The sequence below is a fragment of the Antedon bifida genome, chromosome 4 (assembly GCF_963402885.1).
Source record: "Antedon bifida chromosome 4, ecAntBifi1.1, whole genome shotgun sequence".
In the NCBI taxonomy this organism is placed as follows: domain Eukaryota; kingdom Metazoa; phylum Echinodermata; class Crinoidea; order Comatulida; family Antedonidae; genus Antedon; species Antedon bifida.
The window spans coordinates 15,998,427-16,020,420 of record NC_136229.1 but is presented as its reverse complement, the minus strand read 5'-3'; the positions used below and the strand labels follow the sequence as shown (position 1 = coordinate 16,020,420).

Sequence of the window (21,994 nt, the reverse complement as noted above, 5' to 3'; positions counted from 1 at the left end):
CTTTGGGAAAAACTCATCGAATGTCTTGAAATTTAATTATTTAAAATATTTTTAAGTACATAGTAAACAAACGGCAAAATACTGGAACTACGTTATTTTGGTTCAGCTAAAAGATATGTCCAGTAAATTGAGTTTGGATTCGAAAGTTGAGATCTTTGCGTCCCACAATAATATTGATAATCTCGCCCCCATCGGCAGTCAACGCTCTCTTCCACTCTCGACTCATTCAAGCGTTGAGTTTTGATCAAAACACTGCTGATGCTGAAGCTTGCTTATCATCATCATCATCGATAGTAAACATTTTTGGGAGGTAAGTACTCTACTTAGTGTTCGATTAGGCTAAAGCGCTTTTCCCCATCATTGGATGCAACACTAGGCCTAGTATAGTAGTTTACTAGTCTATGTAGGCTAGCTAGACTACCTACTATACTGTAGAGAAGGAGGCTACAGACCCTCTCAACCCAACCAGCCAACTTACAAGTTAGTTATAGTCATAGACATAGTGTAGTAAGTTACTTAACTAGCTAGGCTAAGTAAGTAGTGGGTTAGCTAGGCCTAGATAGGACTAGCCTCTAGCTAGGCCTAACCAGAGCAGTGTAGTAGTAATAATAGTAGTATCTACACAGTGTAGTAAGGAAAGCTCAGTGGGTGAACATAGCTGACTGTCAAATGGCATTATTGAATCCACTGGCTGGGAAATTCCCAGGAAATATAACCTTTTACATACAGGTACATTGGTAGACTTGCCCCAAGTCTGTATTTATTGTCTTTTTTTTATTTATTTGTTTTTATTTCGACCGCGATTTTTGTCTGAAAATACAGACTTGTGAAACACGTATAGAAATCGATTTGCAGACCGCAAACATCCGATAAGAATGACGTAGGTTATGATCATACCGTATTTGGCTATATGGGGCGGGCGGTATATAAATATGGATTTCGAATCAACCAATGATCATTTTGTTTCAAAATGAAAAAGATCGAGTACTACAATGCTGAATGTACGATCGAGACTGAACAACTGTTGAAATATAAAATCGTGTTGCCAAGTTGTTTTGTTTATTAATTGTTTAGTCCTGGCCTAGGCCTCCTTCGTAGGCCTACTCAACTCGTACGTATGACCTGCCAAATAAAACGCCAATAAGGTAGGCCTCATACCACCACCGGCACACAACAGGGCTACACAACCACACAGGACAGGGTCTGGGTGGGAATTACATCAAATTATCTCCGCATAATAAATGATCCATTCAATGTTTGATTTGCGGAGAAGCTAGTATAGCCTATCATATCAAGACGAGTTTTCATGTTCTTGGGAAAAATCCCATTAAATGTTTACCAGACTACTACTAGGCATATAAAATCATTTCTAGCCTTCAGAAACTTTCATCAATGTACCCAAGTACACATTGTCTAAACGTAACATAGCGCATGTGCATCATCTTAGTTGTTGAGTCTTTGAAATTCTGAAATATGAAATATTAAAACTGCGTACGAGTGAGTAGCCAATGGCATGCGGCTAAAACTAGTCAACTGGATAATCGTATGCACCAAGAATTCTTGGTGTCAAACCATGTGACTTGTGCGTGTTTCCCCAGACGGAGTATCCAAACTCAAGTAATACACGTATGAAACGCCATATGTGCAAACATATTTATATTTTTACTAATATTAAGACAAAACTCCGTCTGGAGCGCAGACTAGTACATTGGCTCCACATGGGGAAAATATGCATGGAAATGGGAATGAAATGTTTTGAAAAAAACTTGCAGCATCTGCCTATAATAAAAATTACAAAACACTTCAATAGCCATTTATTTTGACTGACTGCTGATAAACCCAAGACAAATACTGTAACACTAAGAGAAGGGAACATGTTGCAGCCAGAGTTATTGGTTACTTAGTGTATTGCAACTTGTACAGTAGGTTCGAAAGAATGTGACAAAAGCATTTTCTAGTAACTGTACTAGTATAACCTGTGATAAACTTAAATATAACATTTTCAATTTTAGCAATTCTCATTTTGAAATTGCCAAAAGACCTAAACTTTATCATTTTTGTACCGTATCACAGTTTTCTTTTAATTAAACTAAGCGAATACATTATTGAATTTGCAACATTGATTTTAATTTTAACAATCAATTTCCAATGTAAAAAAAAGGATTTCAATTTTTTACAATAATTCTTAAAAGTTATAATCATGTTGAAGAAGCTTCGAATTATATTTTGTAAAAATCTAATTATTTATTATGTTAAAATTGTAATTGTTTAATCAAGTCAACATGGTTCATTTTGTTGATGTTAAACAGTGAATCAACAGCAGCATATCAACTCCTAACAACCATTTAATGCAGAGAGTTACTTACTTCACTGCATGTAACCTGCTACGGTTTATGATAACAGTATCTATAATAGTGTGTAATGTAATCTGTTTACTAGAGTAGTTCATTCGCTACTCAATTTTAACTGACTAGTTATATTATTAGAACAGTAAAATAGACAGTACTGTGACAAATTCAGCTTTCTGATTTTCAGCTGTCTACTCTCGCCCAAATACAGTACTGGACACCTAAGGCTGTTAAAAACTGTCCATCAGAATGCGTTTTGAGGTAATCTTCCTACGTGTAAAATCAGCTTTTTAAACAAAACTATCAATTTATTTAATTTATTACAGATGTAGGTTGCAGTTTACCACATTCTATCAAGTGACAAGTGACAACGATTTTATTGTGACAATCACAAAATACCTTCGTCAATTAACTAATTGCCAATAAGACATTAATCTGATAAAACGTTAAAGATCTATGTATGAAATCGACCAATACCGATGCTTGGTTGTAAAAAAGGTGGAGCTAACATGATAATTTTTGGACAAAGAGTGTATCTGGTCTGAAAGGCTAACAGTAAATCACCCCTTGTGCATATTATCAACTACTGTGTTTGCTGTGTACATTTTCCAACAAACCATTTAAATTTATTAATATGATCAGTTGTATATGAACAAGATTTTCAAGATGAATTTATATCAAGGATTGTTTCTTATTTTGCTAACAACATTAACAATTCAAACTGTACTATCCAGTGATGTTACCAGTGACAGAAACTTTTACCAAAGACAGTATTGCATTGTGGGTGCTGGGCCAAGCGGACTACAGATGGGATATTTTTTAGAAAGATCTAATCGTGATTATATGATATTTGAGCAGAATAATGTCAGCGGATCATTTTATGTGAAGTATCCAAGACATCGTAAACTTATCAGTATTAATAAACGACATACGGGGCAAACAAACAAAGAGTTTAACTTTCGTCATGATTGGAACTCGTTGATTAGCGATGATGAATCTCTTCAGATGAGGTAGGTGTGGTTTTATAAACTATAATACTTTTATGTTTGTATACTATATACAATTCGCTTAAAAATGTAATAAATGAGTTTTTAAATAATAAGCAGGTGTGACTCGCTGCTCATATCAATTGTTTTTTTCTGTACAGAAATCATTTCACACAAATATATTTAACAGACCAAAAGATAAGAACATCTGAACTATAGGGAAATACCGTCCATGTTTTTTATGAGTAGGAAATTCATATTGATAGTGGGTTATGACCTTAGATTTCCTACAGTAAGGATAAAGCTCCTGGAATATATTGGGGAATGTTTTATTATTATATACTTTCGTTTTTCAATGGTACAGTATTTTCTCAAAGAAACTATTTTGATAGAGAATGACGCAAAGGAAAACTTAATAAGTCTATGCTCCCTCTGGCTAATAATCAGTCTGATTGGAGAAGTTGATTTAAGTTTGCTCTGTCGCAAGACGTTCAACATTTTTTAAAATAATGAAATACTGTATATATTTGAATAAACGTCCCCCTCAAATAAACGCACCTCATCATTTGGAATAAACGCCCCGACCCCAACTCCCCTTGAATCACCCCACCCACGATTGACATGATCTAAAATTTACCAATCATTTTGATTTTGATATAATTTTTACTATATTTTACCACTTTTGACATTAATTGTGTTGTATCTAGGGAGAATTTATTTTATAATACATGTTACACCCAAACAAATTAAGGATAACCCCCCCCCCCCCTCCCCTCTCCCTAAAACCCTCCTGAACAATAAACATCCTGGGGTGTTTATTCAAATGTATGTTGTTTTAGGGTTACAAGTGAAGATACTATACAGTACTGTAAATTAAGGCAGATATACAGTAAATCTAGTGTTACATTATATTTTTCCTTTTCCTTGTTTGTATTGCCTAAAGTGTATTTTTATAACTCTAGTGTTTAGGCTTTAGATGATATATAGAAATATTCAGTTTACAGTCTAATTTGAAATTTGATGTACATACAATACATTAACTATATAACTCTCCTTGTTGGATGTTGTGACGTTAACATATGAGAGGGATTACTGAATGACGTCAAATGTTTGAGTTTGAACCATTTAGATATAATGTATCCTTCTTGTTCTTGGTTGTCAACGTCATGGTGGTTGGTAACATAACAACATTTGACAGTGGGTGAATTCAGAAGGTTGTAGGCAGAGGTTGCGTTTTCTTCTCATCTAATTTGCATTGTCATTACTATGTTTCTAAGCTTACGTTCATTACTGTAGCCTACATACTCTCTGCTTTTGTTGCTGTGTACTTTATTAAAATGGAAATATTGCATTATGTGCATACAACAATAGACTATATTAGATGTATTCATTGCATTGTACTATGTATTTCTCCATTAGAATGCTAAATAAAGAGCCATAATTATGCATGTAAAATTAATTTCCGGGTGGCCAGACTGTAATTTTACTCAACATAGTGCATACATTGTACAATCTCAATGCTGTGTACATAGTAGATTTTGCAAATCACAAATATTAAAAATAATCTTAAAATATAAAATCACAATTGATGAAAAAAAATTTTAAAAAGTTACAGTGAACATAAAGCATATCACACTGCTACTGTACAGAATGCTGGCACTATGTTGTGTTTAAGAAATGAACTCTGAATCCCATAATCTCATAATTATTTGTATACCACATTTGATTAGTACGTCAGAACAGTCTATGAGCCCATCTACCAGTTGTATGTTTCTCCACAATACTATTACAAAGTACTATAATAATCTACAACCTAATCTCGCCAGCTTTAAGCGGCATGTTTAACAACACAATACAGGAAGGAAGCAAGATGCCCAGAGGATTGCTTGCTAATTCCCACCCCTTAATCCTATTTCTGGAAAACCAAGATAGTGACTGACAAAGTATAATGTCTTCTATCTTGCTGTACAGATGTATTGTCCCCCAAAAACATGAAAAATGAAGATTAATACAAAAATACTTTGAATAAGCCATTTTGCAATTTTGATAAGGTTAATCACTTATGTAGAAAAAAAATAATATAAAAAGACAAAATAAATGGTTAAATGCAACCAAAAACCCATTGACTTCCAGTCAATTTGGCTATATTTTGTGTTAAATTAATTTTTTTTCAGGTAATTTTTTTTCCAATCAAATTTTTGTCAAAGTGAATAATTATGTAACATTAAAATGACATATTAAAAAAAAAAATTTTTTCAGGGGTACAATATATCTTTAACTTCATTATTTTGATTTTAGTTTTTTGCTATTATTTGTATCTCCATTGAGATCCATCCACTGATACTCACATCATTGTCATTTTTCAGTAACTGAATTGGATTTTTATTTATTTTTATTAGCATTCAGTAAAGTAAAACTTTTTGCAAAGCGGTTTATACTGTATATTAGTAATTACCATTTAAAAAAATTATTTTTCTTTTTAATCTTGTAAAATCATGACTCCATGGTATAAAACAATATCAATATATGTTTAAGATGTCCTTCATATTTTTCTTATATATTGTTTTCTAATAATTTCCTGTCTGTACAGAGGAGTTCCTTAAAGACACCTGCAAGAAATTGTTTATGCTTTACCATACCTTTTAAGTGAAAATTGTGGAATGGCTATTAGAGCAAATATTAATTATTATTATTTAAACAAACTATTATTTGTTGTTATTTGTTATTTCAGGTATTATTCCAAAGATTTCTTTCCCCAAGCTGATACTTATGTGAAGTACCTAAATGATTATGCAACCAAGCTCCGACTCAAAATCAAATATAATACAACAATAAGTAACATTAGGAAGAAGACAATAAGTGAAGGCCTAGATGTGTTCTTAATGGACGATCAGAATGGAAAAACATACTCTTGTCAGTAAGTTGTCATTTTTTGCGTCCCTTCCTCCTCTCTCTGGCTTCCCACCCCCTTTGGCTTCCCACCCTTTGGCTTCCCACCCTTCTCAGCTAGTACCTCATTGTATGTACTGTATTTGTTTTGTTTGCCATTTAACAAAACAAAGCATTTATTACCTTTGATTAATAAGATTCATTATTTCCGGTTTCATACATTATTCAGTTTTTAATTATGTCATAATATTGCCGAACACCTGCTGAACAGTGCATTCGACAAGATTAAAAAGCTTTGCATTTAACAAGAAATGTGTGTAATGTAACATTATGGTATTTTAGAAACAAATTAATACATTTAACACAGGAAAATAATTTGAATACAGAGGGTAAAAAAACTAAGTTCTTTTATAATAATTAATTGTATAATTGTACAATCAAAACACATCAAGTAGTTTTACAAATTTAGAGTTTCACAAGAATTGTCAGTTGCATCAATACCACTATCAAACTTTATGTGACAAAAATAAAATTATATGGACACGATGGTGTCATATTACTACCATATATGGGCACAATTTATTTGCCAATCTATTACAGGAAAGATATGCTCAGAATCAGTAAAAGGTTGAAAAAATTGCAACAGAATTTTTTTCACCACAATGCATTTCTATAATGTCCCTATATGAACATACTAAAAGTCTAGAAAAATCCAAGTAGGGGAAATAGGTTTTTTTAAACAAAATGGCCGCCAATGGCGAAAAATGTCTAAAAATGAACAAAAAACATATATTATATATCTAATTACCACTTGATAGCAGTTTTTATAATTCTTTTTATATTTCTTTAGTGTCAAACATTTAAACTGCAATATACATATTACTTTAAGTGCTATTTAGCAGCAAAAACACACATTTAAGTATCAAGATATCACCACGGTTATAATAATAGACAACGTAGTCCTATGCATTATAATGCAGGACTACGGTGTCTAATAAAACAGTTCATTTACATTTGTACTGTCACAACAATAGAATTATACAATCTTACAATCTATTAATCCATTCATTTTCATTGTCCAGTTATCATCCTCTGTCTATAGGTAGGAATTAAGCATGTGCTGATGCCGTGGTATTCGTCACAAACAGTGGTACTGGTGGTAAATTTGTCATCAATGGACACATCACGCCATTTGTAACTTTCCATCCCCCAGTCTGTGGGTTGAAGAGTATTTTCTATCCACTGCTGTACCATGGTAATATACACGCAGGGAATGACATTTTGCAGCATTTGTTGTTGGGGGGAATATACTGTATTTCAAGTGCTGTTTTGCTTTTTGCTACTTTCTCCCTGAACGTATTCCTCCATACAGTATATAGCTACCAATGCCAATTCCTCTGATGCGATGGTTTCTTTTTTTTTTTGGACACGTTTGGTTTTGCAGAGTTTGTAAGCATACTACTGCCCAGGTGTTTAGACTTTTTAACACCTTTTCCTATACCAAATAGATGGGATGTAGTATCACATCCCTGGATTCCATGTATAAAAAGCAAATCAATTTTTACAGAGCTTCACACCAAGGAAAGACTTTACATGCATTCACAGTGCTCCCCCATCGAGAACATACGATAATAAATCAATGAAGCAACCGTGACAGAATATTAATTTAGGAGGAAAGAACATATTATTACACATGGGTCAAAGTCAACCATATTCATCAATAGAGAAGCAGTGCACATTCCCTCACATATGCACACAATGCACACAATGCATCATTTGTTGAAAAAGAACCTTGTACTTTTCCTGCAGCCCTCTTTTACTCCATTGACTCCATACTCACTGCTAGACTACTCAGAAACCTTCATATCACTGCCCACTGTATGTTATCAATGGGGGAGCACTGCTACATTAAACCTCTTGGCCCGAAACAGCAACATTTCAAGACATTTATTATGTACCATGTATGTTTGTTACGTTATGTGAAGGCAAAGTAAACTCTTGTGTTTAATGGCTATAATTATGGGCCGTAAGTAAATTTGGTTTAGGAAAAGGTGTTGGTCTTAAAAATCATCACATCACAGTTGGAGTTGTATGTCAAATTCTGTAAACCAAACAGTTTCCAAAAAAAAAGAAAACATTGCATTAGGAATTTGGCATTGGTAGCTATATATGGAGGGAAGTCAATGGAAAATTTAGACAGCCTACTTTTCTTTGAGAAAGTTGCAAAAAGCAAATCTATTCCCTTGCTGCAAAATTTCATTTCGTGAGTCTTTATTACCAGGTATAGCAGTGGATAGGAAATACTCTTCAACCCACAGACTAGGGATGGAAAGTATTGATGAAAAATTTACTACCAGCACCAGAGAAACTATTAAAGTTGATTAGATGTACCTGTAAATAAGGTTGTAGTAAAATGAATTGCAGTTGCAGAAAATATGGTTTGGACTGCTGCTCCACTATTTGTTAAGAATGCCACGGCATCAGCACATGCTCAATTCCCCACCAATAGATGGAGGATGAGATACTGACAAGATGAAAGTGAAATTACCGCATTTATTTGAATAAATGCCCTTGGTGGTTGATTTTTAAGGAGGGTAGTGGGGGCATGTAATCGTCGTGAGGAGTTTATTTGGAGAGGCGTTTATTTTCGTGGGTGTAATGTGGTAACATGTAGGCCTATAATCAAATAAATACACCCTTTAGATATGAACAAATATCATGTCATTCAAACGTTTATTCGATTTTTCTAAATGTAGCGTTTATCCGAATAAATACGGTAATAGATTGTAGTCCAGTGATGGCGCAAGGATTTTCCCGATGAGGGGGGGGGGGGGAGAGAGCGCAGCTCGCATCAATTGGCTGGGCCATCAATGGGAGCGCACCCAGAAGTTCCGACAATATTATACCAGTAAAGGGTAGTTTTAGTCACTTTTAAACAGCACTCAATGGGGTATTGTTTTATATTATAGAAATATCATCATATTGTCTACATATACTCCCGAAAATAGCCAATTGGGGAGAGGGACTCCCTCACCCTTCCCATATGATCTCCCATCCCTATACCCCTCCCCACTGGCACCACCAATGTTGTAATATATTGTTATAACAGTAGTACAAATGTAAATCAACTGATTTATTATTAGACACCGTAATTAAGCATAGGAAGGACTGCGTTTTATATATTATAACAATAGGGATATATCTAGATACTTAAACATTTGTTTTGCGGCCATTTTCTAATTAATAGCACTTAAAATAATGTGTATATTGTAGTTCAGATCTTCGAAACTGTAAAGAAATATAAAAATCATTGTAAAAACCGCTATAAAGTGGTAATTAGATCTACTATTTATGTTTTTTTGTCTTTTTTTAGGCATTTTCGCCATTGGCGGCCATTTTGTTTAAAAAAACCTATTTCCCCTACCTGGATTTTTCTAGACTTTTAGTATGTTCATATAGGGACCTTATAGAAATGCATTGTGGTGAAATAAATTCTGTTGCAATTTTTTCAACCATATTTCATAGTTTTCCTGTACTAATCTAGTTTTGTAGTGTAGAAAGAGCTTAAAGATGATTTTAAAATTTATAAACATGAAAATTCTGAATTTAGATCTGTCAAAGCCATATTGTAATGAAGTCAAATTGTGTGGTCATTAGTGCTAATATTCATCATTTAATACCTGACATATTCATCTTGGTGCTTGTCTTTTTCTGATACTGGTAATAAATGAGGCAGAATGAGATATTGTTGTTATGGTAACGACTTAGAGATGTTTATTAGTAGGATTGATGTCAATATGCCCATATCCTAACTTTTACCTTAAAGCAAAATTCTGTCTATTTGTCTGTATTGTTTGTCTGTATAGTATCATTGCAAAGAGAGTTTAAGCTACCGTTACTACTTTATTATTTTTCGATTTATAAGTAGATTATAGGCCTTACAGAGATTTTGAAGAAACATACAACATTACATTAGAAATGTTGAGGGGACATCTGTGGGATCTAGTGTACTGTGAAAATGGGTTGGCCGAAATGTTAAAACATTTCACCTTGTGATATACAGATGAGATTCAGATTTATTTGGTCCTTGCCGAAGTTCATGACAGGCACAACATAAAAAATATATATAAAATATGATGTGGGTATCAGTGGCTGGATCTCAATGGAGATACAAAAAAAAAGTGAAAAGCTAAATCAAAACGATAAAGTAAAACAGCCAGAAAAGTTAGCAGAGCTTTCGGGCAACACTAGCCCTTTATCAGTGCAAGTGTTTAATAATGTAAGTGTTTAAATAAATATAAACAAGTTGTAATAAAGATACACTATACAAAATAAACTACAAGATGAGAAGACACTTTATGAAACAAACAAGAGGAGTTATATATATATATATAACCACTATTTGAGGGACACATTTATTAAGAGGACACTTTCTGCATTCAAATATAAAATATTAATTGTATACTACCAAAAGCATTTGCATTGAATATTCAGCAACTGTGTATGGGTGCAGTAGAGTACAGTAGTGTGTGTGTGCATTTTAAACATCTCATAACATCTGTAAAAAATCATTAAATACCTGGTCAATAGATTTAATCAACTGAAAATAGCAATTATTTTATTTTGATTGAATATATTTTCTCATGAATTTTTAGTAAAGTAACAATGTGTAATAAAATCAATTCTATTGACGGCCATTCATTGTCGATAAAGTCAATTGTAAATATTGGAATTCCCATATTGGTGTAATTACATAAGCCAATGAATATTATTATTGTACAATATATTCATTTGATTAAAATTCATCAATATCAAATGCAAAAAAATTAATTAACACTACTGTACATTAGTTTCTGATTGATAAATATTATTATTTATGAAATAGATATTTTCAGTTTTAAAAATTTCAGTTGCAGGAAAAAAGCTAAGGGAAAAAAAAAGGTTTTTGATGATACTCAATATGGGTTTGCTATAAATGTTATTAACATATATTGACCTATTGTTTGTTGGAAAGTGTCCCCTGAATAGAGGTGTCTCTCTGAAAGTAGGGCTACTCTTTTTTAATATAATTTAATCTTGATTTAAAAAAAAACATATGTCAGAATAATGATGATGGGATCTGAGATAAGAACTCTGAATAAACCATACCTATTTCTTCCGTGATGGTTAAAATTATTGATGATGAACCATTTTTTTCATCTTCTAATTTAATTTTTTTAGGGTAATGATAATGGGAACTGGGATAGGAATTCCGAACAAACCATATTTCGCTGGCATGGAACATACCGAATCATACGAAGACATGTCGATAGATACAGATGATTTCGAAGGAAAATCAGTGATGATCTTGGGAAGAGGAAACTCTGCATTTGAGACTGCTGATCATATAGTAGGCTCGACAAACGTGATCCATATGATGGCAAGGTCACGGGTTAAACTGGCATGGGAGACCCATTATGTTGGAGATTTGAGGTTTGTTGTCTAACTTCATGCCTAGCTTACCTGGATAAACTTTTTGCCCTCAAAGGGAAGGACAGATGTGACCCCACCCATGCATACCTGACCCCACCCATGCATACCTGACCCCACCCATGCATACCTGACCCCACCCATGCATACCTGACCCCACCCATGCATACCTGTCCTTACCATTTCTTTGTCACCTACAAATTATACTTGTGTCTGGGGATACTAAACATCTTTGAAATTCATATTTGTTATTTTCAGAGCTGTAAATAATGGATTGTTGGACACCTATCAACTAAAATCTCTTGATGGAATTCTGGAAGCCAGAATGGCAGAGGTTTTAGTAATAAAAAACGAGAAAAATGGAAAACTAGCGTTGATACCAAGAGATGAAATGGCTGTGAAAATTGACTTAAACTACACTACTGTAAATCAAACTGTGTTTCACAAAATGATGAGAGAAATACATGACAATTTTCCACTGAGAGAAGAATATGATTACATAATACGTTGTCTTGGTTTTACTTATGATTTTGGCATTTTTAACTCGTAAGTAATACTTTTTGGTAAATTAACTAAAATGTTTCAAATAGCCAAAATCCAAATTGCTATCATCGTCCTTCATATGGGATGATGTCATACTCTTGGTCCTGTGTACATGATATATTCATGTGGAAAATAAAAGAACAAAGCTATAGAGTTCTGCGGTGACGACGTGTCACCAATTGTTTAGAATAGGCTTTTTGAAGTAGTCATTTAAAACTTAATCATTTTCAAGAAAAACAAACTAAAATTTCAAAAGATCACAATATATTTGGTTTTTTTTTAATCTATTCTTCAACTACAGTTTAAGTTAAAAAAAATCAAGCTAAGATACATAATTTGATAGAAATACAGATATCTATAGTTTATCAACATAGTAGCGTTGAACGCATTTTTGGTTGCGCTAGCGCCATCTATCATTGTGACGTCACACCGCAGAACTCTATTCTATCTCACTGTTTGTGTATAAACTGTAAACTGTCTGCTGTAAAATTTATTTTTATATTTTACTACATATAGAACTTTCAGTCCAGAACCCACAGCCAATGGAAAATACCCTACTATCAATGCAGCATATGAAGTAGAGAATATAACAGACATGTTTGTGATAGGGACATCATCACATAGCCTGGATTTTAAGAAATCAGCTGGGGGATTTATACATGGCTTTCGTTACACTGGTAAATGATGTTTGTTTAAAACGACGACTATAATTCTCTTGAAAGTTTCTTTGGTAATGAATTTAATAGAGAGTTTATTGAAAAACTAAAGTGAATATTTGCTTTCAAGATAAAGCAAAACTGTATAGATATTATGCATAGCAGATGAAGTTATTTACAGTCCAGTAGTAGTTTCAGTTACCATACACAAAAGTATTTGCTAGCTTCCTATTAGAACACAACATATACCCCAATCTATATTCTTGTATATTCCCAGAATGGGACACCCCTTGCAAGGAAAATGGAATAATCCAGGTGCTACAGCACCATATAGATATCTCCTATATACATTACATCATCGTCATATTCCTTTAACATTTCATTGTACTGATCAACCTATACATTATCTCAATCAATGTTTTCATTGTTTTTTAACCAACTTATAACTTTTTTCTTTGCAGCTCGAGCATTGCATCATCTTTTACAGTACCGCTACCACAACATCCCTTGGCCGTCCACCTCTCAGCCAATCAGTGAACTGGTCAACAACATTATCAAACGGGCAAATGAAGCTTCTGGAATCTACCAAATGTTTACACAACTTGGAGATGTCATCCTTCTTCACGAGTAAGTCCATCAAAATCGAAACTCTAAATGTGTGTGTACCACACATATACAGTGGCGTAAAGGCTATGGGCGCTCACTCGCTAAACCCAGAGGCCCCGGAGCTTATGAAGGCCTATGAGCAGTGCCCAGAGGAAAAAAAACATGTATTAAAATATGTTGAAAAGGGCTAAAAACTATGCAATTGTAATCAAGAGAACGGAATCATTAGGAAACTATATCATCACGAAAGCTAAATTACTACAGTTGACAGTTTTGGGATTTTGTACCTGACTAATTATTTATAGGTCCATGTTGCTCAACCCAAAGAGCGTCTGGGAAAAGAAAGTCTATGAGGGCTCACGGTTGAACGATATTGGATTCTTGCCCTTTGATTGGTTGACGCGAATCAACACACTGCGGAAGAATTTTCTCACGTGTGCCGCGCCGTGAAATCACGCTGTTTCTGAGGACTGTTCAATACACTGGAAAATAATGTATTGACATTCTTTAAATGATGTTAAATAAACACTTTTTTTTTTTTTAATAAACATTTAATATCATATTTTATTGAATTTTACAATGTTGATATTACAAAATATATTAATAAAAACTGTAATTTGATGTAATTATTTTATCGAAAAATGGCATATTTCATACAATTGCTGAATGAGAGCTCAATTTGTTAACTTTGTTCGTGGCAAAAACGATTATTTTTCGGCGATGTATAAGACCCTATATTTCGTAAACTACAAGTCAGATTTTTATAATTCTTTCTTTATTATAATATTGATACAAAATACTAACAGGCAATGTATCAATTGATTTTGCATTGTTGTCCCTAGTATAGTATGTGGGCCGGGTCACTACGACACCACCTGGAATATGTACATTACTATAGTTTTTTGTTCTGTACAGTAGTAGGCCAGACAATATTTATACAAAATCTTTCCTAGTACTACTGACTGTTATAAAAATAATTGACATTAAATCATTATTTCTGAAGAAAGAACAATAATTAAAACCGTCAAAAAGTCGAACGGCGTTTTTTGTAAGACATATTTCTTGTTAATAGTGCCTTCTATCGTTTTATATATTTTTCAAAATGTTATGGGCCCTCTATAGTTTTATAAAACCTTCTGTCACTAGTTGACTCCAGCAATGTAGATCTAAATAAATTTTGATCAGGGGGGAAATCCAGCATTTGTGTACAAACAAAATTCTGGGGGCCCTTGTTTTGAGTATTTTTAATTTGTTTTTGGGTAATTATGATAATATTATTATTATTTTTATTTTCAGGAATGGCTTTTATGATTATCTAGAAGAGTTTCCTCTGCAGCTTCTTCACAGACTTCCAGAAGTTAGTGGCAGGAATGCTTCAAAAGTTGTTGTGCTGTCAATGGAGTATGGAAAGGATTACTCTGGTAAGGTCTTGGTATCGTAGCTGTAACAACTGATTGGACCGCTGTTTCTAGAATTATAAGTCTGAAAAGTATTAGCTGTTCTAGAGTATATCATTCTTTTAATAAGAATTATATGAATGAAAGAAATTATTTTATTTTCTTGTGCATTGTTCTTTATCTGCCTTTTTTAACCTTTTTTTACGTTTCTATGATGTTTATATATTTTAATATTTGTTTTCAAAGGATTTTGATTTTATTTGAACTAGCACCCTGTGAGATGAATATGATAACATACCTTCCAACTTTTTCAGTGGCCAATGCGCAAGACATTAAATTAAAATTGTATATAGCACCCTCTATGTTTTTTTACTCAATTGCAAAATATGCCCTCTATGTTTAAGTTTTCTACGAATTGAGTTGGCTTTCCTGTACATCAACCATAAAAAATAAACATACAGTAGGCGTAGGCTAATTCTGCTCAAATTAATTAAATAATGTGCAGTCCTAGGCTATTTTAACTTCAAAATAGGCAAGTTAATATTAATAAAATAATGGTTTTTTTTTCTGAATATTAGATGGGATAGATACCTGAGAAATATCCATGTATACGTGAGGCATAAAAAATCGGCCCTCATGCGTGAAACTTGCACATTATGCGTGAGAGTTGGCAGGTATAATATGAGAGGCACAAAACATAGGCTGGTGTTAATTCTACCAATAAAATCAATTCAATAAAACTTTATTATCCCAAACTGGGAAATTCGTTTAGTCATGGTAGACAAATATTCACAATACAGTAATGTAAAAAATGCACATAAAAATACAAGAAGCACAATGATCATTATAAAAATCTAAAATCTCATGCTTGGTTCTACTGTGTGTAGAAAACCTCAGGACATAATGTTTTCTGTGCAAGGAAGTCATGTTTGGTGTGTTTTATTTTATTTTTAAAAATAGGGCCAGGAAATGATGTCTTTAGACCGGAGAGAGCTACAGGGGACCCACAAAATGCTCACCATTCCAACTTTCTGCATCCAGTCTTATATTATTACCGGTCATTACCAACAGGTACTGAGAAAGTATATGTTGAATTTGTTTTTATGTGTTCTACTTAAATTGTAACTGTAATATACAGTAACCAAAACTTGGCATGACATTTCAGTAACAAAAAAAAATAATTTCTAATAGAATTTGGAATGAAGACTGCAAAAAAGAAAGAGCAAGTTCTTCCAACGCCTCAACGAATTCACCATATTGTTGAAGACTTCCTGACAGACTTCTCAGCACCTCAAAGGTATACATGTCTCTGTTGTTTCAGACTGTAGGTGAAGGAGATGAGGAAGGGGGTGGTAGTATTGAGGGAGTATTGGTGATAGTGTAGATGATGAGAGAATTGGAGTAAATTAATATGTTTTCATTAATTTTTTTGGCAAAGATCTATAGAAATGGGAAAAATAACTTTCTGAATGGAGTCAGTTTTATACTATGTTATTTAAACATAATCAGTGGTCTGTTGGTTTTGAAATAATACATTTTGCCGAAAATTAATGAAAACAAATTTGAATGCAGTATACATTTTGTACTGAATGTGATGTGAATGTTCATTTTCGGCAATTAAAATAACATCGTCATCCCAAAAAAGGAGCTCCAACCCATATATTGTCAATGTGAACATCTATATTATTCATTTTAAAAAATCTTTGTAAAGTTCATTAACATACACAAGGGTACAGGGGCAGTGTGCAACCTTGTTTAACCCCTGATCAATGTTTAATTTCTTTGTTATACAGTAAACTCTCCCAATACCGGACTCTCTGAAAACCAGAAACTCTCCCAAAACCAGACTTTTCTTGAGGCCCAAAAGGTCTCAAATTTGTTTTTACAATTAAAAACACATTCCGAATTTAATTATACCTTTAATATTAGTCTACATGTTGTCTATTATTAAATGACATCTATGTGTATGTTCAGATCCATGGAGTTATGCTTCAATGTCATATTATAATTAGCGTCATAACAGCAAAGTGTTCAGTTTTACTTTCGTTTGAAACTGAAGTGTCACCGATTTGGCCGTTGATGCATGACTTTCGTATCTTAAGCGTCGTTCACTAATCTTGTACCTTGAGCTGTCGTAACGAACGAAAGATCAGTGTCGTAAGAAGTGGCTTCCACTAATCTTTTCCTGGTTCAGAACTATGGAGCTGTACACCGCGTACGATACAAAAGCATAACTCTGTAGGTCTGAACAGGCCCTATATCTGTCCATTCAAATGCTGCTTGGATATTTGTAAATCCAAGGATAGCCAGTTATTTTATGATGGTAATCGAATTGAAAAACACATCAGATGGCCTTCTGTCACATTTATGCACCAATGAGATTGAAGAATTTTCCTACCCATACATTTGAATTTTAAAGAATAATGATCTTCATTGTGTACACCATAAAACACTCTAAGTCAGGAGAACAAAGGAAAGTCAAAGGTCACTGTAACTCCACCATTCAGTAGTTACAAACACTTTCCCAGTATATTTTTGTCAATATAATTAAAGGTCATAAACTGCATTTTATGGTAAAATAATTACTATGTGGGCCTTGCGTGAGCCATTATGATTCTATATTTCAATTTTTATTTTATTTGTTTGTGTTCAGGACTAAAGAATATTTACAACTTAAGATATTTATAGGTACCAAGAGTGTTGAGGTGGACAATTAATCAATTCCATTAGTATTAATTAATATGTCTCAAAAATGTAAATTTTATGTATCTTTCTATGTTTTTTTTTCAGTCACATTTTACCTCTTCGTCGCTTCCTTGAGAATTGTATGGGTCAAGATATTCGCTATTTCTTTGATGATTTTTGTTTTAAGAGCGCGTTAATGTACACCGAAGTGCCACTCATGTGTAAGCAGTACTACATGAAAGGTCAGGGGTTACCAGGAACAAAATCATTAATGGTACACAAGAAACTGTTATGTGGGGATGAAATGAGATGTTAGAGTGTTGTCTACTTTGTGTTACAACTTACTATAGTCTTCTGCTTGGGGTTTCTTAGCTACAGAAATTGATTGTATTGTTTATCCTGTGTGCATTTCAAATTGAATGACTTTGTATCTGTTATTTAACACTCTAGCAAGGTTTAGGGTCATTGATAGAAATCCTTAAGCTCTGTCTACACTATCAAACTAGTTTCACAATAAAAGTGTGTTGTACCCTAATATGGTAGTGATATGCCCAAATATGGTAGTGATATGCCCAAATATGGTAGTGATATGACATCATCATCTCCATATATGGGCACATCACATTTTGTTGTCACATAAAGTTTGATAGTGTAGACAAAGCTTTAGCATAATATCTAAAATGCAATGGGCTCTGGCATTCAATTCAAAATGCATCCATGATCCAATGTATTGTGTTTGTTGATTTAGTCTACCTCAATTTTGTTTGAAAGTAGTAAATATTGAATGTTAAAGAAAGTGTAATATTACTGTATATATTTATAAGGTGCATTTGTTTTTAGGATGGACATTTGTGGTTGTGGATTTACAAATATATTTATTTCTATTTTTGCTTAATTGTATATTTCATTAACCCTCTGGAGATTAGTTTATGATAATGGGCAACGTCACACATTTTATTTTTAAATATGGTGTTTTCTACAAGAAATAAGGTAAATAAGACAATGAGAATATCTACACTTTGCCATTTAGTTAAAAGTGTTTTGTAATATTAATAGATGAGATAATGTCCAAGTAATTTTTGTCATCCAGTTTGTATACCATTGATGATAATGTATATTTATTATATTTTATTTAAGTTTAATATTGCCAAGGTTTGCCAATAGTGATTATTTTTTGTAAATAACAAAAAGGAAAAAATAGAAAAATACATGATTGAAACTTTCTTTATTGCCACAAAATAGTAATATGTCATTTTATTGGCCCCTGCAACCGTCAATTATATATTGTGTAACAGTACTAAAGTTTTCAATAAAATAATATACAAATACATAATATTATAATAGTAATAAAATTAAGTTAAATGGCAGCATTAATTTGTAAAACAATTTTTTATTACCAAAATATTATTTACAGTATCTTTATATTTGCTATATACTGAATATTATAAACCAGCATTAAGAACATACAGTAAATAAAAACGCAAGGCGGATTTGTTGGCGCGAATCGAAAGTTTTAGCTTACACGCATGCATATTCATGTTTCCATCTTCCAATTCCATCTCTACGCATGCGTATAAGCTGATCTTTCGATTCGCCTAGTGGAAAATCGGCTTTATGTTGTCCTTGTATCAAAATGGTCGCTAAATAGAGGACTGGTACTACTCTACACACTTTTGATGATTTCAGCTTTTTATCGCACAATTATACCAGGCATTATACAAACTAAATAACAGTATTAAATTCTTTAACAATAATTGGTCTTTAATTAGAGAAATTCTCACTGTAAATAATGTAGAACACTTTTATTCAAGAATTGTGTATTTATGTATAATTAATTATAAAACAGACAAATTTCTGGTTTCTGCCTATGCAGCACCTATTTCTTTCCTATGTATAATTATAAGTGTAGCATTCCGTCACAAAGTGTCTTCATTGAAAGTTTCAATGGTAAACATTTTACTATATTCTGCAATACAAATAAAACAATTTTTTTTTAAATAGGGCTGTATTTAAGATAATGTATCGGAAATGCTTGATAGGAGATCGTTAAATATTTGTTATATGAAAAGTAAAACAAAATCTCATTGAGTTTGCATTGTGCCATTAAAATCAGTAAAATCTTTTTAAGATGAAGCTTCGCCATTTTGATTTTGCATGAAAATATACCTTCAAATCTACAGGACGACAACTAAGAAATTATCGATTACACGTTCAAAAAGATTCAAGTTGTACAGTAGTAAGGGTATCCATCCTTTTGTACAGTAACCTTGTAAACCTTGCCATTGTCAATGATAACGGTATCCGAATCGGTCATGCGTTTGACCATTGTTTTATTAACCAAACCTGTCGGCTTCAGTTCAGTCCTACTCAATACTTTCATCAAGTAGGAGGGCCGTAAAGGAGGTAAGTGCACATTCATGATATGCCTAATCCTTTTGTCAGTGCAAATGCTATATTTTGTGAAACAAGTTGAACTGAGATAGACTAGATAATTGTGGATATATATATAGGTAACTTTATTCCAAAAAATGTAACAAAACCACGCACTGTGGATTTACAAAATTTACAAAGTTCTTACATGCATGCATCTTACAACAACAACAAATATAAAATAACGTTAAGATTCAAAATAACAGAAGCCACTTATTTCTGTTGCTGGCAATCTCACGCAAATTAATTAGGTCGTTTAAATTATTTAACTTAAAATTTCTGATAAATAAATCATTTCTAAATTGGTCAGGGACTGCTAAAGTAATACGATTACTGCAACTACAACTGCAATCAGCAGTCCCATGATCTTAACAAAGATAAATATATAAGTACATATTATATATACATTAATATATGTATACAGAAAAAAAAAAGAACAAATATGATATACAAAAAAATTGAATTAAATATACAAAAAAAAAATAGAATTAAAGATAATTATCATGAAGGAAAGAGTCAATAGATGAGGAAAAGATTTAGTAACAGCTAATTGGCGTAATGAGGAAGGTAACTGAGACCAAAGCTTAGGGAAGCGGTTTATAGGAGAACGACGAAGGGCCAGAGTTCGAGAAAAGAGATGATTAAAAGTGAGGTCTTCAGTATATCTAGGATTGATAGTGAGATTCTGGATGACAGAAGAGCAGTCAGTAAAGCCATAAAGACATTTAAAAATAAAGTGAAAAAAGAATTTTGTTGCGACGGTTTTCAAGAGACATGAGGTTAAAAAATGTTAACCTGGTAAGGTATGGTATCTCTCCTCTTTTAAATTTTAGAACTCTTCTTGTAAAATTTCGTTGGATGCGCTCTATGCGGATTGACTGGGACTTAGTTTGAGGCAACCAAGCAGGAAGTCCATATTCAAGAATGGGTAAAATTAAAGATTTAAAAAGAGACAGTAAAGCAGCTTTTGAAGCATTATTAGCAACACTAAAAATAAGCCCAAATAAACCTTCTTTTATTGATCTGTTTATTATTAAGTCGTTTATGCAAACCTTTGAACACAACAACATTTACCATACATTTTTTTTAGTGGTGAAGTACAAAAGATAGAGCTGAAAAATGATTTATTATCAATGTTGTTGCATATAATTTTTCATTCCATTTATTTCGTCTTTTCATCAAATACTATTTTATTATATTTTATTTTTAGCCTATAATAAACAAAAATAAATTATACCCGGAGCTAACCTTTAAGCTGGTCACTGAAAATCCAAAGACTGCTTCAATGAAAGGGTGTGCCGACGAGCAATATGAACCTATCTAATTATGTTAGCTCATTAAAGATTGATAAGTTTTAGCTGGTAAAACAGCCATCAAATTCGGAGCACTATGTTAAAAGCTATAGTTAGGATCAAAACTTGTTGCGAACATGCCTATGCTTTAAAATAGGACGATTTTTGGGATCATCTTACCAGGGAGGTTAAGTCCCTGATCTTACTTTAAACTTAACAAATACAAATTACATGGCATTGTAGGTGGCAAATACTTAGGCATAACAATACCGAAACGTCAATACAAATCGGTAATTAAATAACAGATATACATTGAAAAGACCTTAAAATAGATGTTTTTCTGTGATTTCCATTCAGCTGTTATATATAACAAATTGTATTTTTATGCACTACTGTATATTTTCATTTTTTTTAAAACGTACTTCAGTGATATTAACATTTATGAAACAAAAAAGAGCAAATACGGTAAAAGTGGATAATAGTTTTAAAAACACATGGTTGCTTGCATCATACCACCCTAAAATTACTTTTGGAATGGATATAAACATTTTGCAGTTAACTAATGAATCATAGTAAATTAAAGTTAAATTTTCATAAACATAAAATAATGCAGAAGTTCCGGCGTATTGTGATCTTCATTAATAAAAAGACATATTTGTGGCACATGCAAGCGAAATCGGACATAAGTCGCAT

General features: G+C 32.8%; 1 protein-coding gene across 2 annotated transcripts; it reads left to right on the top strand.

Annotated features, from left to right (window-relative positions):
- Positions 1 to 263: 263 nt before the first annotated feature.
- On the top strand, positions 264 to 19,812 carry LOC144841485 (FAD-dependent oxidoreductase domain-containing protein 2-like). Of its 2 annotated transcripts, XM_078697829.1 has the most exons (11): positions 264 to 310; positions 2,675 to 3,358; positions 6,066 to 6,251; positions 11,444 to 11,695; positions 11,951 to 12,238; positions 12,752 to 12,912; positions 13,353 to 13,518; positions 14,794 to 14,918; positions 15,855 to 15,965; positions 16,086 to 16,191; positions 17,685 to 19,812. In XM_078697829.1, the coding sequence occupies exons 2-11, from the start codon at positions 2,997 to 2,999 to the stop codon at positions 17,893 to 17,895; spliced, it is 1,968 nt and encodes a 655-aa protein (XP_078553955.1). In that variant the 5' UTR covers positions 264 to 310; positions 2,675 to 2,996; the 3' UTR covers positions 17,896 to 19,812. The 2 variants fall into 2 exon arrangements, with proteins under 2 accessions (XP_078553955.1, XP_078553954.1); XM_078697828.1 differs by lacking the exon at positions 264 to 310 and having other exon boundaries at positions 2,670 to 3,358.
- The last annotated feature ends 2,182 nt before the right edge of the window (positions 19,813 to 21,994 follow it).